Source organism: Scomber japonicus, chromosome 10 (assembly GCF_027409825.1).
Source record: "Scomber japonicus isolate fScoJap1 chromosome 10, fScoJap1.pri, whole genome shotgun sequence".
Classification (NCBI taxonomy): domain Eukaryota; kingdom Metazoa; phylum Chordata; class Actinopteri; order Scombriformes; family Scombridae; genus Scomber; species Scomber japonicus.
This window is the reverse complement of record NC_070587.1, coordinates 17273312-17298913: the sequence shown is the minus strand read 5'-3', so window position 1 is coordinate 17298913 and position 25602 is coordinate 17273312. Positions and strand designations below refer to the sequence as shown.

The 25602-nt window shown below is 37.6% G+C and overlaps 4 protein-coding genes across 5 annotated transcripts in view; 3 read left to right on the top strand and 1 right to left on the bottom strand.

The window, feature by feature from the left end:
• The window catches only part of cobl (cordon-bleu WH2 repeat protein), a 59364-nt gene extending 58625 nt beyond the window's left edge, over positions 1–739 (bottom strand). The window contains exons 1-2 of the mRNA XM_053327434.1: positions 668–739; positions 266–398 (exon numbers count right to left, since the gene is read on the bottom strand). Coding sequence (XP_053183409.1) covers positions 266–294 — 29 coding nt within the window. The 5' untranslated portion in view covers positions 295–398; positions 668–739. The remainder of the gene's footprint in view (positions 1–265; positions 399–667) is intronic.
• ccr2 (chemokine (C-C motif) receptor 2) lies at positions 543–5666 on the top strand. Its single transcript, XM_053327617.1, has 3 exons — positions 543–624; positions 3590–3742; positions 3950–5666. The coding sequence occupies exons 1-3, from the start codon at positions 543–545 to the stop codon at positions 4876–4878; spliced, it is 1164 nt and encodes a 387-aa protein (XP_053183592.1). The 3' UTR covers positions 4879–5666.
• An 813-nt stretch (positions 5667–6479) lies between these two features.
• On the top strand, positions 6480–12179 carry si:cabz01093077.1 (CX3C chemokine receptor 1). Its single transcript, XM_053327616.1, has 4 exons — positions 6480–6640; positions 10409–10557; positions 10766–10938; positions 11412–12179. Exons 1-4 carry the CDS (start codon positions 6480–6482, stop codon positions 12120–12122), a joined length of 1194 nt encoding a protein of 397 aa, XP_053183591.1. The 3' UTR covers positions 12123–12179.
• A 1520-nt stretch (positions 12180–13699) lies between these two features.
• Positions 13700–17347, top strand: cabz01093075.1. Of its 2 annotated transcripts, none has more exons than XM_053327436.1 (3): positions 13700–13826; positions 15635–15721; positions 16150–17347. In XM_053327436.1, exons 1-3 carry the CDS (start codon positions 13786–13788, stop codon positions 17201–17203), a joined length of 1182 nt encoding a protein of 393 aa, XP_053183411.1. In that variant the 5' UTR covers positions 13700–13785; the 3' UTR covers positions 17204–17347. The 2 variants fall into 2 exon arrangements, with proteins under 2 accessions (XP_053183411.1, XP_053183412.1); XM_053327437.1 differs by having other exon boundaries at positions 13726–13826; positions 15639–15721.
• Positions 17348–25602: the final 8255 nt, after the last annotated feature.

The following is a 25602-nucleotide window of genomic DNA, read 5'->3' as shown; positions in this document are numbered from 1 at the left end:
TATTACAGTCAGACCACATGTGACAACTACATATTGTCTCCATACAGATGCAATAAAGTTTACATTGTTTAGCTTGTGTCAATGTATTTGAAAAAAAAAAAAAAAAACACGTTAATGCCAAGACTGGAAACTGTAAGATGTAAAATTTGCGCATATTACCAGTATTAGTCCAATTATGTGGAAAGTTCGTTTGTTTGAACAGTCAGAGGAAGAGTATGAGTTTTTTTTAATTAGCCAGTATGTTTATTTTTTTTGTTGGACTTACCCTAAAGGCGGTTTTGAGGGCTCAGTCATTGCAGTGATTATGATATCCGACTTCAGATGATAGCGGTCCTTACACTGGGCTCCCCAAATCCGCTGTTGCTCTTAAACTCGGTGGATATCCATGACGCTATCACCTGCGAGTTAACACACCGAAATTACAATCGTTTTAACACGTTCTCCACCTACTCCTGCCGATAAAAATGCGTGTTTTTAGTTAGAAAAGTACAATTCTGTATTTTCTAATATAACAAGTGTCCAACAAGTGACAGTGCGCAAAGATGACAGTCTGGTGTGACCTGGAGCACAAAGACCGCAAAGTGTCCGTGAACACTAACTGCGACACAAGACTCGATACATTCAGTATTTTAAAGTACTTAAAATACTTAAATAAAAACACACTTACTGTGTATACTCGTGAACTGAGTTAGGAGACTTGTCAAGCCCACTTGATATAATCTTCGTGCCCTCCCCCTGACTGATTCTCCCTAGACCGTTGTCAAGGTAACTGAACTCACGAAAGAAACTTCCGGTATGGTACTTCAAAAGAAGAAACATATCGTACAGAGAGTTAAGAGTTTATACACAAACTTATATATTGAACAACGAACCTTGACTTATTGTCCTCTCTCTTGCCTGTATTGCATCGTTGACAAGCCTTTAGTACATAGGCGGAGTATGGACACTGTTGAACGTTTAAACAGTGAAGGGATGACAAGCGCACATCAGGATTGTAGAACTGTAGTGCCTACAATACAAAAGTTGGTACATACATCCAGCCTCCTTCAAATACACTTGTCTTTGGTATATTCTGTATTTATGCATGACGTGCATACGCATGCATGCAGTCGCCAGCCTTTACAAAAGCGACATTCTCTGCCTCTGATTTTGAAGGACAACGCTGCACTACTTCCTTTTGTTTGCTTGTGTTTCTGTCAAACTTGAATCGGCTCTGCAGCAGTCGTCAGCAGATCCAACGTCAATCATCCTCATTGGAATTGAGCGCCAGCTGGAGAGCGACTGCACGAATACACAAATAAACCAATACCAATAATCCAACATAGAGATAGGCCTAAAGAACTGACAAAGACTCAATCAAATCAAAGTGCAGACCTCAACCCACAGCATTATAGCCAATGTACGAAATTCATTAGTGGTATTCGCCTATTACTGTTGTTGTTATTGTTATTATTAGGCTTATAACTGTCATTATTAGTGTTATCATCGATGTTGTTATATATATGATGATGACATGTTTATAATTTGAACAATGAATCGTCTCTGCATTCAGTCTCATTGAAATTCCCTGATGAGAATTCAAATCGTTTCTTCTGGCATGTTTCTCCCGGCATGCTTTGTGTCTGCTGCCTGTGCTTCCCTGCACAACTAAAGTTAGATTTTTCACCACAAGAGGTCAGTCATAGATCACTCTACTACGCTACTTCTACACTCTACTGGGTGGTCTACACTGAAGATTGTGTTGTAGTGAGCAGAGATGGGCAGCATCATTATTATAACAAGAAAAATATTGTTTTCCATTATAGCAAATACAAGAACAAAAAGGTAGAACTATGTGGCCTAAAAAAGAACACAGTAGCACAGCAGAAAGTCTTTAACAATATCATCACATAGACATCAATTTCCTTTTGAAAACAGGCTTTTGTGTCATTTGCAACGAACGCTAAACTGCAATCTCTGAACAAACACTTGTATCTAATATTTGTTAAAGGTATAATCTGATAATTAAATGCAGTAGACATAACAGAAGCTCTATCACTACAAATTACTCATGCTATCACTCCCAGATCTCCAGACAGATGTTAATCTTAGATTTTACTCTATGAGTGAATCTAGTTTATCAAGTATTTTGATGGCATACGTCTACATTAAAAATAAGTAAAACAAGTTAAATTTTCAACTGACTAGTTGGGAAGCAGACTAAATGTTTGTTATTCAACTAATAGTCTGCCACTTTAGTTATTTGTGGATGTCTATGTGCTTGTGAACCACACAGTGTGAAATGTGGCCTCCTGATAAAGATCTTAGAGTCACTGTCAAGGGACGTACAGGAAGCAGCATCTGAACTTCTGTTTCTATGCTTCTTATCATTAGGGGACTGCTGACTACAAGACAGTCAGTTCATCACTGTACGTTGGAGGACATATCCCGTGTAAAGGTCTGGCCAGAGAACAAAGGAGTCCTGAAGTTCAGCCTCTGGTTACCTGACAGGAAAAGGCATCACTGAAATCTCACCATGGAAGGTGAATGCATTTTTAAAGAACTCCATACATTTTGCATTATCTACAGGCCAATTATGAATTTATAGATTTATTGCTTCCGCAAGAAAACAGTTTCCAGGTCAGTGAGAGAGAGCCGTCAAATGCAAAAAATGAGAGAATTTAATATGCTTAATATGTATAAGAATAATTAATTTACAGTTTTAATTTTAAATTTTATATAATTTTGTTTAAAGCAACTTTTTTTGAGTACGGACTCACGGAAGAAATATTTGTAATATGTGATGCTTGAGAGGTAAAAGTGCTGTTAGTTTTATGTACAGTTTTCATTAAAACTACGTTTATACCAGTTATTTTTCCAAAAATTAAGAAATACAAAATATTATATTACAGTGTCTTTAAAAAGTGCTGTATAGCCTACAAACACTTATTTATTAAGATAAACAAACAGTTCAATCTAAAAATTACGATCAGCATGGATGACAGTAGCAAGTTGACATAGGCCTACTGTTGATGGAAAAACAACTTAATATGAAACACCTTGACAACAGTGTTTGAGCTAGTAAGTGAGTTAAGTTCTGTTTTGTTGGTTGAAAATGTATTCTGTGTAACACTCCCTGCCAATTACCTGTGAAGACCAGCAGGTGTCACAACAATCCTCATGATAAATTGACTTAAAAGGCTGCTTCACCTAAATTAAAAAAGAAAAAAAACATTGTCTTAAAAACCTAGTCTTATCCATGGGAGAAATGTTGGTCTGCCTTTATGCCAATATAATGGAGTCTGCTTGTGGTGCTCACATTATTGAAAAATTACATTTAGAAACATCAAAGTGTCTTTCCAGATATGTTACCCCTGGCACTCTGAACAATCACAGACCTGAATTGGACCAGCTTTCAATAGAACTTATTTCTACCACAAAATATAGCCTACAGCCTAAAAGTGACACTGCAGCTGTTGCAAATACAATTTGTCAACACTGTGAGCACAAAAAACATTTTAATGTAGCATGTAGGCCTATTATAATATTTAAAAAATATGCTGGAATTGTGAATCATTCTGACTAATGAATAAATAAATAATCTCTGCAGACTACAACAACGAGTCCGTCATATATGATTACGATCAGTACTACAATGGAAATGACAGTGATGTGGCTCCTTGCAACAATAAAGACCTGAGAGATTTTGGCAAGGTGTTTCTGCCCGTCCTGTACGCTTCAGTTTTCATCACTGGATTCCTTGGTAGGTGTGTGTGTGTGTGTGTGTGTGTGTGTGTGTGTGTGTGTGTGTGTGTGTGTGTGTATCAGATATACAGAGAGAGAGAGAGAGAGAGAGAGAGAGAGAGAGAGAGAGAGAGAGAGAGAGAGAGAGAGAGAGAGAGAGAGAGAAACTATTAATTTTACATGAGTGTGTGGTTGATAGATAAAAAGTTTCTTTTCCTCTCCTCAGGTAATGGCCTAGTGGTATGTGTCCTATTGAGACACCGCAACCAGGCAACCCTGACAGACATCTGCCTTTTCAACCTGGCTCTCTCTGACCTCGTCTTTGTCTTCACATTGCCTTTCTATGCTCACTATGCTGTGGTCGGCAGTTGGACTTTCATGGACTTTTTATGCCATTTCATCAGTGGCTCCCACAGCGTCGGATTCTTCAGCAGCATTTTCTCCATGGTTGTCATGACTCTGGACCGCTATTTGACCATCGTACACTGGCGCAAGATTATTAAATACCGCACTGTGAAGCTGGGCATTGCTCTGTCCATGGTTATCTGGATTTTCAGTGTTTGCATCTCCCTACCAACTTATGTGTTTACAACGGTGAAAAATGAGTCCAACCATCTGAGTTGTACTTACGACCCAGAAAACAAAGCCTGGAATGTGTTCAATGTCTTTGCAACAAATATTGTGGGGCTTGTGTTTCCCTTGTTGGTGTTGGTTGTGTGCTATTCCAGGATCATCCCCGCAGTGCTCAAGATAAGGAGTACAAAGAAGTATCGTATTGTCAAAGTGACCATCTCCATTGTGGTTGTTTTTTTTCTGTTCTGGGCCCCACACAACATTTCCTTTTTCTTGAGGTTTCTGCAGCATGAAAATGTAATCGGGTTAGATGATTGCGATTCTGACGCAAATTTAAAGCTATCAATAACAGTGACTGAGACCATTGCTATGACTCACTGCTGCCTGAATCCCATCATATACGCCTTTGTGGGACAGAAGTTCATGAAGCATGTTAAACAGTTGTTGAGGAAATGGTTGCCTGGGATACCATTTCTCTCCACCGCAGATTTGTCAGATAGCATATTCCGGAAAAGCTCAGTTATGTCCAGGTCTTCTGACATTACCAATTTTAGTCAGATAGATGACAAAAGTGTGATGTAATATGCTTTCTGAACATTTCCTGTAGTGTTCTGACTTAGATCAGCTGTGTCACATCTATAAAACCTGCTTGTACATATAAGCCTTTACTTATTAATTTGCTCTTGAAACTGGAATATAGTGTTTTCTCAGCATCTCATCTTATTTTCTAACCACTATGCATAGGTATTGCCTTTCCATTGCTTGGTGTGACATAAGAAGGAATATGGCTGCAGTTTAATTTGTACCTCTTGACTGAAACTGTAAACAACAGCCTAACCACAAAGTCTGTTGTGCTAAAGCTGTGTCTGATAGGTTAAAACTTTTCTGCTTTTCTTTTCCCCTTTTTTACACGTTTGTTGATGAGTTTGCAAGTCGATAGACAAGAATAGACAGTTATGCTACATGGAAAAAAAAAACATCATTAAAAAGGAAGTTAAGTGGCTATTTTTACTACATGTAACTTTCCTTTGTGGAAAGACTTTTTCATTCAGATGTTTGTTGACGAATCAAAGCTGTAAACTAACTCTTGCACTCTTAGTCACATTTTTTATTGTAATATGGAACATATATTTTGGCTCATATCTGTATCTTTCTCACATATTTTCTCAGTATTGTTTTATGCCTCACATTTGTACATACGCGTTTGTACATATCTTTGTATTTTTGTTTTCATATCGAATTCAGCATATTTTTTTAGCTCGATATCAGATGGCATTTGCACATATTTTAAGGTTTCAACTTTGTATCTTTTAGTGCTGTAATTATCAATTGCTGATATGTTTTTATATTTCACATTTGCGTTGTCCTTTGCTGTTATCATGTGATGATTTTTGCAGTGACCTGATTTGCCAGTGGTGATTATTAAAGTTTTATCTACTCTCATCACCTCTCCTCTCCTGTATTACCAAAGACTAAAAATATGTTTGAATGGGTTTTAGGATATGAATTTCATGGTACAATCCATGCTGCACTCATTTAAAATCATGTTGTACCTCAGCTTGTGTTTGTGGTTGTAAGACTGATTTAAAAATAGTTTTATCTGAAATGGGGCCAGTTACTATTTTCTCCTTCTCAACCTGACTTTAACACCACCAAAAGGTGAGGCCTCTTTGTGTATCTGCTTCCCTTTTTTGTATCACTTATTCGGATGCTCATTTTAGCAGATTTATGCTGCTATAGATCCTCCATTCTCTGCTCCACCTCCGCTCTCTCTCAGATGCTCTCCTTTTGCGGATCATTACGGTATGTTTACTCTCTCCTTCACACGTAATTCTGTTATTCTTAACTGGCAGTAAATGAATGTTTTCCAGGTAGACTCTGGTTGTTATCGGATGGATAAGGCCATCATAGGTTCTAGTTTATTCTTAGAATTATTATTCCTGTTTTCACGTCATGTGTTGTTGTGTAGGATGAATTTGGGTAAGCTGGGACACTGGATAATTTAGGACACCTAAACTCCTTTTCTAAAAATATCTAGTCAACAGGCCTTTTATTATGGATATCTTCTCACTGAAATCACACAACTTCATGGTAGCGATGTTACAGAAAGAGACACTTTATTTAGAAGCTCCCCCTGACAAGGTCAGTGACATAGGATTTTAACAAGATTAATATTATGTGGCATGGACCTCTGCAGGCAGTCGTGCACTCGCCTCACCTCCACCATCCTTAGGCCGACCCCCTGCATGCCTCTCTTCAGCAGCATCACTGTCAGTGACAACCGACAGAGCCCCAAGATGCAGTACCGCCTTTGGTACATGATGTTGAGGGGGCGACAGCTATGGTAGGCCAACAGATCATACAGGAAGCAGAAGTCTAAGCCAAAGCCAAATCCCAATAAGAATGGGCCATGCATCTGCCACCATGGGGACAGAAATGATCCCAAAAATGCAGAAGAGTGTCTGTCCTGTACTATCTGCAGCCATTAATTTCAGTAGAAACGTATGAAGGAGATAATGGCGTGATAGATAATGATGAGTCTCTCACCTCCAAGGACTGTTTTTGTTATTATTATTTGGATATTGCTTCCTGGATTTTGTGTGTAATCTTTTTTATTCATTTTTTTTATTACCACACTTGCAGATGACCTTCTGAACAGCTGCTGATCAAATGTGTTTTTGTTGTTTTTGTTATTTTTGTTTATTTTGTGCAACCCCACTAATTGTCTTTTACCATGTCCCTTTCCAGAAGCTGAGGTTTTAAAGTGGTCATAGTTTGGCTCTTGTGGTGGTGGTGTCTCCTCCTTGTGTGCAGTCTTTTTTCGTTTCACCCCTCTGCTTCCTCACGTGTGATTTGGGGTGACACCTCCCATTCCTCACTATCCTGCATCTAGCCTATGTCATAGACTGTAGATCTACACCGGTAGGCCCCAGCTCTGGGACTAACCTTGTTGTGTTAGTAGTAGGCACAGTTAGCGCATTAATAATGTGTTAATAGCACGTAAACAAAAAAATAATATAAAAATAAATGTTGTTTTTTTTAATTCGCGATTAGCGCATGTTGTGACCCTTGGCCCGGTCTGTAGTTTGGAAATACGGAAGTGATGCAGTAGTAACATTTAGGATAACAAGCAGAAATGGATAAAGAAAAGAGTCTTATGAACAACAAATTCATATACAAAGCCCTGACAGATGTTCTATCCACAAGACCAAAGTTATTTTCATTACGGTGTACGTCGAGTCTCAAATACCAGTCGCTAGCCAAGCAGCTATCAATACAGACATATCTCCTGCTCTATAACGGCAGACGTGTGTGTGGGTGGGTGCGTGCGTGAGTGAGTGTGAGCGTGGAAGAGAGAGACACCGTGTGTGCACGCGTGTGGGTGGAAGAGAGCGAGACAGACTTTGTGTGTGTGTGAGAGAGAGACTGCGTGTGAATGGGTGAGTGAATGTAACTAGTAGTAACTGATGTAACTGACAGCAGATTTTTGGAGCATGCAGTATTTCATTGTTCTGGATTTTGTTTAAGTAATAATACACATACATTTGCATAAAGCAAGCATATGTATTCACTCCCATGTTAATAAGAGTATTCAAAACTTGGAAAAATATCCCTTGTTAAGTGTGTTTAGAAAAAAATGTAAATGTGTGTAAATTAATTGCAAGTTAACTCATGACAATCATGACATTAATTGCAATTAGTACTTGACAAAATTCATATTTTTCCCTAATTAAAAACCCCTGGGATGGCGTAGTTGTATTCCTTTGAATATACTGGTTAATTCCCTGCTAACCCAATCACTTGCCACATTTACATTAAAATTAAGCAAATGTTAGTGCCTCCAACATTTAGCTGAGAAACTGCATGATAACTACAAGAGATTTAGCAAAAAGTAAAAGTATATTTGAGATTTGGCTGGTAATTGATTTAGCACTGTATTAGTGCCATGAATTTGTATAACAATATTGACCTATTTTTATGTGGATTTGAATTTATAGTTAACTTGTGTCGTCACACAAGATTCGGTTCAGACCTACTTTGTATTTAAATCAATAAGTACCAAAAACTGTGAGATTTCAATTAAATTCCTGATGAGCTGATTTTCAAAAGTTCATATCACCTAAAACGTGTTTGAGAAATGAACAATGAAAATGAGAAAAGCTCCTCATTAGAATACATTTTCCCCCAACTCTTCTTTCCACATATTCAGGGACATTTCTCAGAAAACCACACTGACACCTCTGTGCAAGTTTGACTAGATAGGGAGGAAACAGCAAAACCTTAGCACTGTTTGTCTTACCAGAAATGAGATCTGTTGCAGGATTTGACACAAAAAGCGAGCAATGCAAGTTGACAGGATGACATGTGAGCTTGATGTGCAACACAAGAACATTGAAATTCGGGAGCAGTGATATTAACAGAGAATGTGGTAAGAACATTAGCATTTCACTTTTTAAAAACTTCAGCTGCTGTTTACTAGACTTATTGCCTCCCTCTCACTTCCCACACTTATATTTACAGTGTGTAGCTGAGGGTTGCATGTGCACGTGTTTGTGTGTGTGTAAACAGCATCAGCCACAGGAAGTGAGGGTCGGTATGGGTGGTTCTACATTTGTGATTGTGAACACCAGAGAGAGAGAAAAAAACTGAAATGTGGTTTAAAAGAGATCATATCAATTTGATTATGGTCACAATAGTTAATGTTTGTGATAGACAGACAAGCATGAAATTTACACATAGATTTCAGTGGTGATAGTTGTTGGAAATGTTTCTTCTATCTTTGACATTACAATACATTGATCAGCCAAAGTGAAGGCAACACAAATAGAATAGGTTCTATGGTTTTCTTTCCAAATTAGAAAAAGTGCTCTCAGGTTTTTATGAGCCATAGCTCTAATTTTAATATGTTTGTTACAGACGCCTTTCATGTGTGACTCACACAACAATGACTACATGTGAAACGTTCAACTAAAAGGGCAGGAAAGTCCAGTTATACTCTGAATTCCCTCACTTTGTCATGTGAGTGTTTTACAGATCATTTCTTCTTCTTTTTACGTGTTTATTTCTACAAGGGGATAAGTCTGGAGTTCACACACAGAGTTCAGTTAAGGGAAATATGATATCTTCTCTTCCTATCAGTTGAACATTTGTGGGTTGTCAGCGGAGTCAGTCAAGGGAGGATTTATCTCACCATCAAAAGAAAATAAATTCAGAATTGAAAAGATCACATTGTTAATAATGTAAGTAGAAGAACTTCTTCTATATATAGTAATGATTCAGCTGGTTTGGTTTTGCATTATAATGAAAACACTTTAAAGTCAATTACAAGTGAGGTTAAGTTCAAGAATCAGTAATTGGCTTAAAGGTCAAAAGTTGACTCTTTATATGGAAAAACAAGAATAAATGTTGGAATAAAATTGGATGAAAACTTAGAAATTACCTAGATGTTAACATGTTTCTGCTGAATGCTCTATTAGTTGTCCGTGACAGTCTGAGTAGAAAGACAGCGGCATTCAAGGCTGTACAGAAAGTGAACACAGCAAGATTTTTGGTGAGAAAAGTGAAATTAAGAAGTTAATGACCAAATTTTATAGTATTTCATTTGTTTATGGTTTGAAGGTCTGGGAAGAGAGTGTGGTCAAATTTAGAGCACATGGAAAACACCAAGTCCAACAGGATAGGTGGTTTTTGGGGTATAGCGCTGCACGACCACAAACGACACCACTTTTGTCACTTTGGGGGAACTTGCACCCACCATACTAAAGCTAGTGTTGGAGACTTGTGATTACCTAGTTGCAACACCATCATGTGTGCTGATTCCAGGAAATCAAATAGGTTACTGTTGCACACTAAAAATGAGGTAGCAAACCACATTGAAAAAGAGGTCAAATTGTAACACTTGCAACACATCCTCATTATAACTTTAACTAATTTATATAATTTTTTTTTTTTTGCTGTTTGTGCTTGTTGACACTCACCCTGAATCTTGAATCTTTACTTTCCTTGCTAAAAAGACCACAAAAGAAATATCTTATGGACTTAATTATGTCATTCTTGATGTGTTGTACTACTGTGGTTAACCAAAGTACATGTTCTGTTCCTCCTCACACAGCTCAATGAATACATCAGAGAACATATCCTATTACGATTACTACTATGACTATAATGGCAGTTGTGTCCAGGATCTCACTCCATTTACATCCGATGGATCCGTGTTCCTGACAGTTCTCTTCTACACGCTGTTTGGTCTAGGTCTGCTAGGTATGTTCAAAAAGGCCTGAATCTGAAAAAGACAAGGACATATAAATCACTATCTTGACACATTTGAAGGCACTTTGTAAGCATTTAACTGAAACCGTTACATGCAACAGTTACATATGTGCAACATTTCAGTTTTACAGTTTGTTACAAGCAATATAAGAACCCCAAATATATAAAACTATATCAATTATGACAATTGATTTCACAGGCAACACCACAGTTATATGGATTCTCCTCCGGTACATAAAGATGAAGACGATGACGGACGTATGCCTCCTCAACCTGGCCGTGTCTGACCTCATACTGGCTTCATCTCTGCCTCTCTGGGCCTACAGTACTCAGAATATTGTATCATGTAAACTGATGACAGGAATCTATCAGGTGGGGCTTCATTTTCATCATTTTTAATATTTAGAACACCAAGTGACCACTTGGCCTGAGAGTTAGACAGATTTTTGGAAAGAAACTGAAGAAGCAGAATTGATATAGTGCAGATTACTCATTAGCTATTATTAGCAGTTAAAAAACCTCTTTCACATCTGCTCCCTGACAAAACACAGCATCTGAAATACCTCATTGCAAATGTGTCAGTAGTTCTCTTTTTTGTATAACTGTGTGTATGTAACATTGTAAACACAAGTTGTATGTGTGTTAGTGTGTTAGTTTGTGTGTGGTAGGGGGCGGGGGGGTTTATAATTGGGGAATTATTCAGCTAAAAAGCAAGAACAGATCCTGTTTTCCGTGGTAATAGTAGCTGTCCCCAGGTGATGTGTCAAACAGCTAAACAGAGACTGTCATTGTGTGTGGTTAAGCTTCATGTAACATCCAGTTTCAATTTCTGCTCTTCTGAACAGTTGGGATTCTACAGTGGGACTTTGTTTGTGACCCTTATGAGTTTGGACCGCTACCTGGCCATCGTCTGTGCTGTGGCAGCCATGCAAACCCGAACACGTCGATATGGAATCACAGCTAGCATCATAATCTGGCTTATAGCTGTCATCATGGCAACCCCTCAGGTCAGATATGCTGACATAGAAAACAATGAGGGTGTCCTCAAGTGCCTTCCTCTGTACCCTTTTGAGTGGCGGCTGTTTTGGAACATGCAACGAAACTTCAGTGAGAATACACTGAGCATTTTACTCTGCCTCCCCATCATGATTTTCTCCTATGTGAATATCCTTGTTGTGCTGTCCAAGTCCAGGAACTCCAAAAAGGACAGAGCCGTGAAGCTGATCTTCACTGTTGTGTGTTTGTTCGTGTTGTGCTGGGGGCCTTACAACGTCACAGTTTTCCTTAAGACACTGGAGATTGTTGAAATCCTAGGCCCGGACTGTGAGCTTTCAAAATCTATCCACTCTGCAATGTGTTTTGCTGAGATCATTGCTGCATCTCATTGTTGTGTAAACCCAGTTATCTATGCGTTAATAGGGGAGAAATTTAGAAAGTCACTGAGGAAAATGCTGAGTAGATACCTCTGCTGGAGTTACCAGAGCAGAGGAGCTTTCAGCCACAGAGATACCACAGACAAAGAGACCTCCAACACACCTGTAAAATCTGATTATTAATGCCTTGCTTATGTGTGGGTGCATGTGTGCTTGCTGTGATGTATTTCTCTCCTCCAAAGACCGCTTTGACTACAAAGACAGCAAAGTGTGTGTGTTTGTGTGTGTGTGTGTGTGTGTGTGGTTTGTACTGTACAAACTGTAAGTTACTCCGACTACTCCTATTCATTTCAGAAGTGTACAGATGTTTATGAGACAATTATAGGAATGGAATGATTAATGATTAAATGTGTATTTGTAACTTCATCTTGTTGTTCTTGTAAATTAAAATAAAGAGTATAAGAAAAAGCTTGTGTTATGTGTGTGAAATGTCACAAGTAGCACTTAACCATAAACTGATGAAACCACAGATAATAATTAATCAACAAGAAGTGTGCTGTTCACACTTCTTGTATAAACTGTATGTACTGTATAAGCTCCTTATCAGGTAATTGTTTGCAATTGTAAATCTAATTCAGGTCATATTTAGTTTGCATTTATATTTTCTTAATTTAAGGAGTCTTGTTTGTTTAAAGCAAGATAACTTTCAGCTGCATTTACTGCTTTCAATCTATAGTGTCAACAAAAATAATATGTTAGATGTGAACCTTATTTAGATATGGTTGGACAGAGTTAGGGACAGACTCATCTTTATCATGGTTTGCATTGTTTTGATTGTAATGTAAATCTAAAAAACATGACTAAAGTATTAAATACACAGAGTTAGTTTCCATTATGTATGTTTTCTTAAAATTACCAAAAGAAGGGTCTAAAGTTTTAAGTTTTAACTCCCAAACAATGCATTCAGGGAAATATGGTAATATACTGATCACGTTTCTTTAGAATCTCAATTCAATGAGTTAAGTGAACTCTTAGCAATACAGTCATTCAACTCATCATTTCAAGTCAAAAGACATCAAGTCAAAATAACTACCTCCAATAAAATTGAACTCGGGAACGGTATTGAAACACAAATACAAGATTTTAGGATAAATTAAATTTCCTTTTATTCCATTTTTCACTAAGTCATAGTAGCTTCCTCTAAATACATGTCCATTCCTGTATGTATAGTGCACAAAACCCTGTCATATAACAACAACTTAAATGACTAACATGTCAGTGTTTGGTCATCTATCCCTTCAACTCAGCTACTGTTTCAATCAAAATGATACATAAAAAATATAAAGATATGTGAAATGCAATAGTCACATCTCAATTTGAGCTTTACATGTTAGTCAGAACTTTTCCCAACACAGAGAAAGCAATTTGGTTCCTGCACACGGTGCTGTTTTGAAACAGCGGTTGGTCTATAGCCATATAGCTGTGTCAGTAGTATCACTTCTTCTAAGCAAAACAGTACAAACCTACATGTGCAGAGCTGTGCAAGTTACGTATTCTTGCAGGTCTGGTCACCTTGCATGTTTTTTTAAAGTTTGCATCTGTGGACTGTGGTTCCATGTATCTGCGCACACTGTGAGCGTTTTCGAAAGCACTGGCAGGAACTACAAAACCATACACCTTCTATATGAAAACCCACAAGCCCACCCTAATAGCTCTGTTTGAGGATGGGTGAATTTGAAAAGTTTGCTCACATCTAACACCTTACCTTCCTCGAAGTGTTAACCATTTCTAACCTCTCGTGAAAATTATAGCAGATTTGATCATCTACCACAGCATATTGTGATCCATGATGACTTCCACCATCGAATATCATAACCACACTGGCAGGTAAAGGTTTGGGTTGTTTTATTTCCACTTTTGCATACGCTTTATGCCACATATCTGACATGTCTGTTTTTACACACCAATTTAACTTATTCTATCAGTATTATTATTTTATATATTATTTGATCTTTGTCTATCAGTGTGGAGAAAAAAATAGCACATTATGGTTAATTTGCATGTAACAATTCAAACAGGCAAACATTTCAATTTTATTTTGTCTTCATCAGAGTCATAGATAAAGGCATTAACAGATGTGTAGTTTTTTTGGATAATTGTAAAAAGTATAACAATGTATCTCTCATAGAGATATATGAATCAGCAATGGTGATTGGTTTGTGGTTTTTACACTATACAATTGTGTACTTTCAGTGAAGCATCCTGGATCCTTGGATAGTGTTAAAAGTATTTGGATTCCTATCATTCATAGTGTTTTGGTGCACCTATGTTTCAGTTAAATTCAAATCAAAAACACTTTATTCCCTCCTAAAGAGATCATTTGAGGCAAGCGAGTTTGCATCAGAAGTTCATAAGACGATGTTTTTACACACATAAAAACTAAAGTCAAATTAGAAATATGACAATGTTAGAAAGTGTTGCCATACACAAAGGCTTTGGCAGTGGCCAGTCTGTGGCAACAATATCCAACATCACAAAGACACATATTATGTCAAAATGTCAGAGTGGGACACATTTTGAGAGAGAGTCAATCAGTCAATTCAAGTCAAGTACATTTTATTTATATAGCACCAAATCACAAAAGAGGTTAACTCAGGGTACTCATCACATAGATCAAGTCTAGATTGTACACTTTAATTTACTGAGGACCAAGATTCCCTTTAACAGAAAGAAACCTCAAGCAGAACCTACTTCTAGTTGGGCCGCCATCTCCCTTGATTGGTTGGCTTGAGGGAGACAACAAAAATAGTACTAACAACAATAGCAATAATATAAATATGACTAATCATAATAATAGCAGGCGTGCGTGTCAAGCAAGACCATAGCAGAAAGCAAAACTAAAATCTTTAGAAGCCTGTAATCAATGAGGCGGTCAGAGACACAATCCACAAAAACCTGAGAGGTGAGAAAACCCAAAAATTCTGGGCAAGAAGTTAGTAACATGGTTTAGTGATACATGAATGCATACAGATGGAGTGGGAGAGGGGGAGAGTCTTGGTGTATGTTGGCCAAACAGAACATTTTTTTAAAGATATCCAAACACAAAACTGTTAACATGCACACAAACAATAGGTGTTGCGAAACAGTGCACACGCTAACCATGAATCTGCAGTCATTGTGGCAGATAGAGGTAGTAACTTTACAGAGAGGCATCCTGGATTCATAGTATTAATACAAGTGAGTCCTTGGCATTGATGAAGAACTGAATTTATCTTGCTTCTTATGATTCATAATTGTACCTGCTGTTTGCTGCAGTACTTGAATGCATGGTATGTAGCACTTAGACCTGGGCTCAGGTACATCCTTTGGATCTGGATATCCTTAAAATTATGCATGAAAAAAAAGCAACATCCCACCATTTATTCATGCACTTTATGTTTATAATATGTAATCTTAACTTTCTGCTGAATTACAGAAAGTCAATACACTTTTAAATATATACTATATTTTATCATTGATGAAAAACAAAGCTATTCATTTATATAGATTTATTGTATAATTGCCCAAAAATCATCATAAGAAACTTTTAAGCAGTAAAAAAGTTGTAGAAAACAAAAACTCTCACTAGACTCAGTTCCTCATATTTTCCTTTCTTTTTCTTCAGAAAGTAGGTCATGTTTTTTTTTCTTTTCCAGGCAGATGATCATGGCTACAACGATCTCTACTTTCACTGTTTTCAGTGGCGTAAGTGAGGATCAATCTATGGACGGCCTATCAGTCAGGTAAGAAAGCTGTAGATTTACTACAGCTGAACTACATACCTCCATATTTTACAATGTTTTTTTCAGATCACGCTGCCATAAAGTCTGTGCTATGTCATCTGCCTGTGCCTCGCTAGCTTCAAATGTTTTTCTTTAGACTGAAGTATTTGCACATAATAACTAACAGCTGTGTGAGTTGTGTAGTGTGTCTGTTTTGCTATCCAATATCTGGCTGCAGGATTAAACAATTTGATTATTCTTGTTTGACAATCCATTATGTCTTAGTGAAAAGAAACTTTAAAAGTTTTATAGCACTCCCTATTGCTACAGTGCGTTGTAGTATACTTTTTTACATGTATGATTAGCAAGATAGTTGTAGTAAACTAATCTAAAATGATTGAAACTTTGTAATCATTAATTCTTCTTTGTTGGTTTTGTTTTTTATCCAGTACTACTGAGACATCCACTCCCAACACCTCAGCCTATGACTATGACTACCCGGACTATGACTATGGGACATGTGTGTATGACAGACATGCAGCCTATTTTCTTCCAGCCCTCTACTCCATCCTCTTCGTCCTGGGCTTTCTGGGCAACTCTCTGGTCATTTGGGTCATCGCTTGTGGGGTGCGACTTCGCAGCATGACCGACGTGTGTCTTGTAAACCTGGCCATAGCTGACCTGCTCTTGGTGTGTTCCCTTCCCTTCTTAGCCCACCAAGCCCGGGACCAGTGGGTGTTTGGGGATGGAATGTGCAAGGCGGTCCTGGGAATTTATCATATTGTTTTCTACTGTGGGATCTTTTTTATCTGCCTGATGAGCATTGACCGGTACTTGGCTGTCGTGCTCGCTGTTTACGCTATGCGAGCACGGACACGGTCTTATGGAATGATTGCAGCTGCTGTTACATGGGTAGCTGGATTTTTGGCTTCCTTCCCGGAACTGATCTATCTTAAACAAGCTACTAGTAATGATTCTTGGATCTGCTATTCTGTGTATGACGATCCACAGAACACTATTCACTTCTGGACAATCTTTGGCATTTTCAAAATGAACATTTTTGGGTTATTTATTCCCATTGTCATCATGACTTTCTGCTACTCAAAGATCATCTGGACACTGTTTCACAGCCGGTCCTCCAAGAAACAAGCCATCCGTATAGTTCTCATAGTGGTAGCTGTTTTCTTCTGCTGCTGGGTCCCCTACAATGTCGCCTCATTGTTCAAAGCGCTGGAATTAATGTACCCTCACTCAGAGTGTGAAAGCAGCAAAGCCCTCAGATTGGCTTTACAAATCACTGAAGCCATTGCCTACTCTCACAGCTGCCTCAATCCCATCCTGTATGTGTTTGCCGGAGAGAAATTCAGGAGGCACCTGATGAGACTGATTAACAGGACTCCTTGCAGGCTGTGTCAGGCTATCAAGGTCTTCATACCACAGGACAGAATTGGGTCAGTCTACTCCCAAACCAGCAGCCTGGATGAAAGGAGCACTGCTGTTTAAAGTAGGGGTATTGCATTGTGATCATCACCACAAAGGGGATTTGTCATTAAATCAAAAACAGGTCATTCTAGATTGCCAGGGGAGGTACTCCAAAATATATATTCAACTGGTTGGCGAATCCTCAGAAACGTCAGTACATAGGCTCGAGGCATGGATAAAGAACTTACAGAAGAACATCACCACTGAAAAGTGGGAGAAGGCCTGTGCTAATGCACAATCACAAACAGTGATGAGGATGATGAGGTTAATGGGTACTTAAGATGTATGTTATTTGGTGTAAAATGATCTGATACCAATTCAACCTAATATTGTCCTCAACCAGTGTATGTGTAGTATATTCATGTGGGTATGTGAAATATATATATATATATATTTGTCTTTTGAATATTTTTATTTTTATACATATTTCAAGTTAGAATTAAGTGTAGTTTAACAATAGGGTATGGTTTAAGATTTTGCACAAGGGAATGGGTATAAAGCTAGTCAGTGGTGAAGAAGAATGTATCAGTTTTTGACACATGCTTGATATTATGGTCTTATGGTGTTTAGAGTTAATAGAGTTATATGCATGTTTGTTACCTTATTTTTGTACATTGGTATATTCCTAAGTTCTATATAAGTTCTATAAATAAATAGATAAATAAAGGAATTATACTGCATGTATGTTTTTTGAGATTTTTTACTGAATTGTGAACAACTGTGTCCGATTTATTCTTTTTAAACACTGTCAGAAGCAGAGCAAGGAACTGTATAAACTACAACAGCTTTCAACAACGTCAACATAAGAGGCCTCACCAAACTGATTTTATCCTCAGCCACCACAAGAATGCATAGGTGCACTGCAACAAGCCATAACCAAAGTTACCTTCAAGTAGGGAAATCATTATAAAAGACTGAACAAATGTGACCACTTATTTGCACGTCATTGCCGCCCTCACAGTTGCATCAGCCTTGTGCTTATCAGCCTGTTGTGCTGCAAAGATTTGCCTGCTGCAAGTGGCATCTTTGGTATTATAAGTTTCATAGCATCTGTAGCAGCACCTTTGCACTTCAACATAGAGAAAACCACAAGCTGAAAGGGGAAGTATACAAGTTGTCAGTGTGTATGTCAATTTAACCTTTGCAGCCTTTGTACTCATCTATGCATTTTCACAGTCATATTCCGGAAACAAAAACCTGCAATATTTCTTCTGTTATTAATCAGCTTTGCACAAAAAACAAGTCAAGTTTAAAAGGTGTTGAAGCAATACACTTATTACAATGTTTTGTGTATGAAACCCTGTCATTATATCATCATATAATATATTATGTCATGAAGCCTTACTATCCATCCCATTACGTCAACTCACAGTTTGTATTAATTATCGGTTTCATATTTATATCTCCCCATGATTGGACACTCCATGACCATGAAAAAGATCCACCTTGCTCCAGAGCTAGAGTCTGTTTTTGCTTTCATCCTCAATGTATCTTCACAAATGGTTTCACACGGACATGAGAGGATTTTAAAGCATTTTTGTGGTGCACTTTCATAAAGTTGTCTGGTTTGGGAGAGACAGAAGATAGAGAGTCAAATTGAAGCAGTGACATTCAGTCACCATCAACACCAAATCCTACATTTCCCATAACTAGACAACTAGACTAGTGTCCTTCATCCGACATTTTTTGTATTTAGTCTTAATGCTTACTAATTCATGTAAATCACTTTGAATTGCCTTATTGTGAAATGTTGTAATAAACTAGCCAAATGATTATAATGCTTACCCTATAACTGTAATGTCCCCAGGTTTGCTACTGACCAACTTTGACTAGAAAAATGACTACAACGTTTAAAATCAGTGGATTGCCCCTTTAACAGTACATGTCCTCACAGATGAACAATTCAGTGGTCAGGGTAAAAGAGGACACTAAATGCTAGTGTGGCTGGTAACACTTGTTTTTCTAGGTTGAGGCATTTCCATTTACTAAATTACATCATCTTATTTGAGTAATGTATTTGTTGCTTTTCTCTTTCTCTTTTTGTGAACTGGAGAAGGACTTCCAACACAAGCAGGTATTTTTGTAAAGTTTATATTAAAGGACCACTGTGTAGAATTTAGTGGCATCTAGTGGTGAGGTTGCTAATTGCAACCAAGTGAATATCCCTCCCCCTCCCCTTCCAAGTGTTTAGGAGAACCTGCAAAGTTTCCAAAAAATGTGAAAAGCCCTCTTAGAGCCAGTGTTTGGTTTTGTCTGGGCTAGTGTAGAAACATGGAGTTGGAATATGGCAGGCTCAAGCCCCCTTGGATAGTGCCGGGCTTTGAATCCAATTGGACATAGTGTACAAACTGTGTTATTACAATGTCAAATGATACCCCTGGGCCCAAAAAGACTTTTTCTCGTAGACTTACATTGTGAAAAAAAATAGTGGATACATTTTTTGTATGGCACAACCCCAGTGAAAAGACTAATTTCACTCATTTGATCCCTTTGGTCTGATCACATTTGGAAAATGTAGAAGAGCCACACAATAGAATTGCTTTACCTCTATTCAAATTAGACGGGAGCTAAACCGGGGGTAGCTGATTACACCAGCGGAAGTCACTATTGCACTATTGTATGGGGACAGTGATCTGGAAGACTGGCTTCATGCGCCACTGAGCAACTTTCATAACGAATGAATGAGGCCCCACCCCTATAGCTATATCCGGTTTTAGTTGTTGTTCCTTTTTAGTTTAGTTTCTTTTGCACAATTTAAAATGTACACAATAAATGACAGGCAGAAAACCTAAATAGGCTTATTTAAAGCTTCCACCTATAAATTTCACAATATTACAGAAAATAATATGACCACATAAAAGTGAGAACAAACCAAATAATTACTATATATATATAATAACTACAATGTAGTGTATGAAGGTATGTCTGCGATGGATATTGGCCTCAGTATACATGAAAACTATGAGTGAAAAATGAAATTGACAAAATATATTGAGAAAAACTGTTACAATACAGCAGTTAAATGTTCCTTTGAACATCTTTTATAACTTTTTAAAGATGAACAGTTTTTGTCAGCTGGGAATAGCTATTCCATAACTTGGTACCCCTAAATCTTAATGAAAATTGACCTCTGCATGTAACAACTTTGGGAGAATGAAGCGTTTTTTGCTCTCAAGTACAACTTTTCATCACAAAACTTCGAAGGTAAGACAGAATATCTGTTAGTCGCTGTAAGTAAGTGGTTGTTTACCTTTGTATGCTGCTGGTTCACTGAGTTTTTAGCGCAATAATAGTGGTACTGTTGAACTCGCCAGGGTCTTAGCTTTCATATGAGATGCTATTTGTTTGTGTACCATGAAGTATCAAAACGGTAGCAATGGAAATGTGGAGAGTGGGTTGACTTTCTGACGCTATTCGGATTTTGATATTTGATCATTAACCTCTTAACGCACGCTGTTCCGTTCACGGGACGGGACGGATGTTAGGAGGTAGCCACACGTTCTTCTGAATGTTTTAAACACCAACCCTTAAACATATATACTCATGCCGTACATTGTTGGAAAGCTTAGATTGTTCTGATTCATTCAAGACCACTCACGACTTATATGGTTGCTCACAGCCGTAATAGTATTAGCGATTAGCTTGGCTAGCCACTCAGCTAAGTGAGAAAAGCTATAATGCTACATACCTTCAAAGTCTTCCCTTTATCCACAACGATCATCTTATGACTCAGGACTTTCTGTACAGCTCGCCAAATATCCATTCTTGTGAAATATGAAATCCGTTTCCATAAAACCGGAATATTTTCCTCAATATGTAAACATGTAGCCTATTTAGTCCAACACGTAATGTAATAACACAAATAACAAACCATATACGGTCCGTTTACGTCATTTCCTGACCTGCGCGTCCATCTCAGAGTACACGTGACTAGATGTTTACGACCGTGAGTCTCTTTTGCTTCTGACGACACCACACACAAGCCAATCGGTGTTTAGGATTAGGCAGTACACGCAGAGACATTGCTGCTACTCCCACTGGCGTTACAATGTAATGTACCTTGGTGGTTTCAAGCTGTTTCAAGTCAGTTACAGCGAGGGTATGTTCGCTTCCTGTTTTCAAAATAAAAGCACCAACTCTATCGTTATGGTTTTCTTAATAATAAAAGGCAACGGGTGTTTTATTTTGTGAAAATGACCGGAAGTGCGTTACTCGCTACGGCTAACTTGAGTGGCTCCGAATTCGAAGGAACAAAACTTTAAGCAGATGTTATTTGGACAAATTAGCGTCACATTGTTGATCTAAAGGGCTACTTTCTCGCCTAAAAAGGTTAGACATGTGGATAAAGTGGTATATTTACAGAGTTAGAGCTAAAATAAAATCCGGCACCGGACCTGGCAACCCGACTGCTGGAATTACTTTTTGGTTGTTGCAACTACGATCTCGAGACATTAGATGGCGTTGTTCTGCTCATTCTACATATTCTACCTTTAATGCTCGAGGACTAACTCTTAAACACAAATTTAATGGAAGGATCATCTTCACTCAAATTGATCCACATGGACACTACGTTTTTATGGTTTTCTCTTACAATAAGCATTTTTTTTCCTACTGGGTAACATTTATGGCTATAACAATGCTAAGGAAAATAAGGCTTTACTTGAAACGTTAAACACTAACATAGATGCTCTGTCAAAAAGATTTTCTGATATGAAAATTATATTGGGTGGGGATTTCAACATTACTGTCAATGATAATATGGATAGATGGCATCATAGACATAAAGAAAACTCCATTATGATAGATTTTATGAATGGGACAGGCCTAATTGATATATGGAGAATCAGCAATCCAAACACCAAAGAATTGTTTATATATCACTCAGTAGCTGAAAATGGCAGAAAGTGAAGGGACTTATGGAAAATAGGTGTAAATATTAGGAAAGACAAGAAAAAAGAGGAAAACTGCTTGATGGCTGAATTCATTTTTTTATCCTCTATATTGCCTGAAAATCTGTCAGAGAGTCAAAGAATTCAATTACAAACACTACAATTGAAACTAGATTAGTTATACATCAGTAAAGCCAAAGGAGCTTTTATACGCTCAAGGGCTAAGTGGACGGAAGAAGGGGAACAGAATTCCAGTTATTTCTTCAGATTATCAATAATCCAAAAGACATTGTTTAATGTATGAACATTTTTATAAAACTCCTTATGAAACTAAATTATCAACAGCTGAACTTGAGGACTTTTTTAATTCCTTAAGTAATATTAGGACAATTGGAAATATTAAAGAAATATAATATATATATATATAATATAATATAATATAATATCAACTGTTCTCAGCAGTGCTCGCCCCCTTTTTGCTTAATGTTTCTATTGAAAGTATTAATAATGAAGCACTTCCTCCCTCACTATCCCAAGGTTTAATTACGTTAGTCCCAAAGCCCCAGACATATATCATAATGTTTAGCTAATAAATTAAAGAAAGACCAGAATGACATAATTGATTAATGACAAAATGGCTTCACATCAGGCAGATATATAATTGATAATATAAGACTAATCCTTGATATATTAGACTACTCAGATTTAGTATTAGATGACAGCTTTATTCTTTTTCTAGATTTCTGTAAGGCCTTTGACTCTATAGAACATCAGTTTATGTTTAAAGCTCTTGATTTATTTGGTTTTGGAGATCACTTTAAGAAATCAATACGCATCTTATATGTCTTTGGGAATAGTTCAATTAAATTACCTCATGGAACTACCAGGGGGATGCCCCTTCTCCCCTTACTTATGTTTTTATTTCCTATGCAAATCTTAGTCAACTATATTAAAAACAGTAGTTTAAAAAGTCTCTCAATAGCAGGCAAGGTCATCTCTTTGAGTCAGCTAGTGGATGATACAACTCTGTTTCTACGAGATAGATTTCAAATTGATACTGCTATAAAATTATCAAATACATTTTCAGCAGCCTCTGGGCTCAAGCTTAATTTTTCTAAATGTGAGTTGCTTCCCATCAAGGCAATGACAGAGAAATCTCTGGAATTCCTGTAAAATCTAAAGCTAAATACCTTGGTGTTATCATTGTTAATGATCAAGTTATAAGAATGAATGAAAACTTGAATCCACTAATTACTTCACTACAGCTGAGATTTAATTCATGAATTCAAAGGGACTTAACTATATCTAGTCGAGTCCTGCTTTCTAAAGTGGAGGGCTTATCTAGACTTGTTTATGCGAGCTCAGCTATCTCATCTCATTTGGAAAAATGTTATGTACAACAAGTTTAGTAATTCTCTCTGTTCCTTTTGTCACCATACAGATGAAACATTAAGTCATCTCTTTTGGGATTGCTCCTCTAGTCAAACCTTTTGGTGTAACCTCAACCTTCTTTTAAACAGAAAATTAAATATTAATTTCAAACTTACAATTGAATGTCTTTTGATAGAAACCCAACCTATCTGTGTTCGTTTCCTATTTAAAATCATATCTGGACACACTGAAACACTGCATAAACTGTAAAGCTTTGAAAACTAGAGCCTTATGTAATTAATTTGATTTGTGAATTATTGTAATGTATTTATTTTTTTTAATACTTTTCATTATTTATTTAGGATTTTTGCATTTAGAATTTCTTATTGTGTTTCCTTTTCTTGTTTGCTGGTACACTACCTGGAGCATTCCTTGTTATTGTTGAAACTTGAACTTGTACAAACCTTTATGTAACTGTCCAGGAAGTGAAATTGCATTTCAAAATAAATGCGGTTTCCCGGAAATGGTATTACATAGTCTACTGTGTACAGACCATAGACTGTAGGTACAGACGAGACGTTCTTCTTTTGTAAGGATTATATTGTTGAATTACTGGATGAAGTTCTGACAATTTTCCATGGTCTCTGACTCTATTACATGGAGGGGTTTATGCTTCTACGTTGGATCGACGTCAAGCCGACAGCGTACCTACGCACAGCTCTCTGCGTCGCCGTGAACCCCTACGCCGTCCCCTGACGTGCACCTCCCCAGAAATGTAACTACGCGTCCTCCTCGGTCCTCTGCTCTCAGAGAGTCTGTTCAATGCGGCAATACTGTATTTCGTCTTGCTGTTGTGTAGGTCCAGACACTGAATGGGGTACAGAGTTGCTCCGTCAGTAAGTGGCTGCAGGACGCTGTTATTAGCAGCTGTGGTCGAGCGAGCTAGAGAGCGAATAAAGTGAGGGATCGATGGCAGTAAGAAAGCTTGTGAATCAGGTCAATAACACGTTGTTTTCTGGTTGTTTTACAGCAGTTACGTTCAACAGCACAAATAAAGTTCCCCACACACCTCCACTCAACCCTGCAGCTCAGCCTCAATCCTCTGAAACACCTGTGTGCTGTTTAAAACACTGCAGCAGCATAATGCTGCTTTAGTTGCTTCAGTGTAAAAAAGTCTTAATGAGAGATCTTTATTTCCATCTGTACAACAAATCAACTCTGATCCTGATCCAGTTCTAAGTCATCTGGAAGTCGAGTCTTTCATTGATCAGCAAAGGCAGTTAGTTTAGTTATTTGAAGAAACAGAATGCAGAAAAACATATTTACTAAAACAGTATGTTATATGTTCATAAGTAATTAACTAGTTGAACTTGGATAATCACTTCTGCTTTTTTGTTTCAGAGCTGAAATATGGACATCACTTTTTTTTTATAATTTGTTTCAAACATTGCTCAATACATTTATTTTTTCAACCTTCTAATTCAGCAGGGAAATTCACTAGAAATCTTAATCTTGAAGAGGTACCATTAACTGGCAAAATGTATTTCCTGTGCTTTGTGGGTGTAACCCTTTTGCTGTGTCATCCCTGTTCAACCAGTAGTTAAATATTAAAGCACGAAACATTTTGTTAGACATAACCTCTTAATTTTGCTTTCAGAGTGCACCAGATGGATGTATTTGACTTAAAAATGTAGGCTACACAATTTTCTTCCAGGGGAGCATGTCCCCGGACCCCCCTAGAAGGTCGGACTGAGACCCCAACACCATAGTCACTCAAAATTCTGTGGGAAACACTGAGATACTGTAGGTAAGTAGGAATTACAATTAGAAAAATTATAATAATGAATATGAATATCACGTACTCATGCTGTTTCTGGCGTGGAAGCAAACAAACACATGATTAAGTAAAATACCCTTTTCACAGCCCTTTTGACATGTACAGTAGAAGAGGTAGGAACACAGGATGTTCTAATAATAACATTAACAATGACTCCACTCTGTGCTAGTGTCCCAGTAAGACATGACAGCATGAAAGCACAACACCAGGACCCTGAAAGTGAACCAGTAAAATGGATTAGACCTACAACCACAATTTACTGTATTATTTACACCTGTGTTTTTTCTACTGTTAGATGCCAAAATATCTGCTGTGAAGAATGT

Coding starts and splice junctions, on each gene's coding strand:
- cabz01093075.1 (XM_053327436.1), top strand. CDS start 13,786: ATGATGACTTCCACCATCGAATATCATAACCACACTGGCAG. Junction 13,827..15,634: donor TATCATAACCACACTGGCAG/GTAAAGGTTTGG, acceptor TTTCTTTTCCAG/GCAGATGATCATGGCTACAA. Junction 15,722..16,149: donor ATGGACGGCCTATCAGTCAG/GTAAGAAAGCTG, acceptor TTTTTTATCCAG/TACTACTGAGACATCCACTC.
- si:cabz01093077.1 (XM_053327616.1), top strand. CDS start 6,480: ATGGACCTCTGCAGGCAGTCGTGCACTCGCCTCACCTCCACCATCCTT. Junction 6,641..10,408: donor TTGAGGGGGCGACAGCTATG/GTAGGCCAACAG, acceptor CTCCTCACACAG/CTCAATGAATACATCAGAGA. Junction 10,939..11,411: donor TGATGACAGGAATCTATCAG/GTGGGGCTTCAT, acceptor TCTTCTGAACAG/TTGGGATTCTACAGTGGGAC.
- ccr2 (XM_053327617.1), top strand. CDS start 543: ATGACAGTCTGGTGTGACCTGGAGCACAAAGACCGCAAAGTGTCCGTG. Junction 625..3,589: donor CACAAGACTCGATACATTCA/GTATTTTAAAGT, acceptor TAATCTCTGCAG/ACTACAACAACGAGTCCGTC. Junction 3,743..3,949: donor TTTCATCACTGGATTCCTTG/GTAGGTGTGTGT, acceptor TCCTCTCCTCAG/GTAATGGCCTAGTGGTATGT.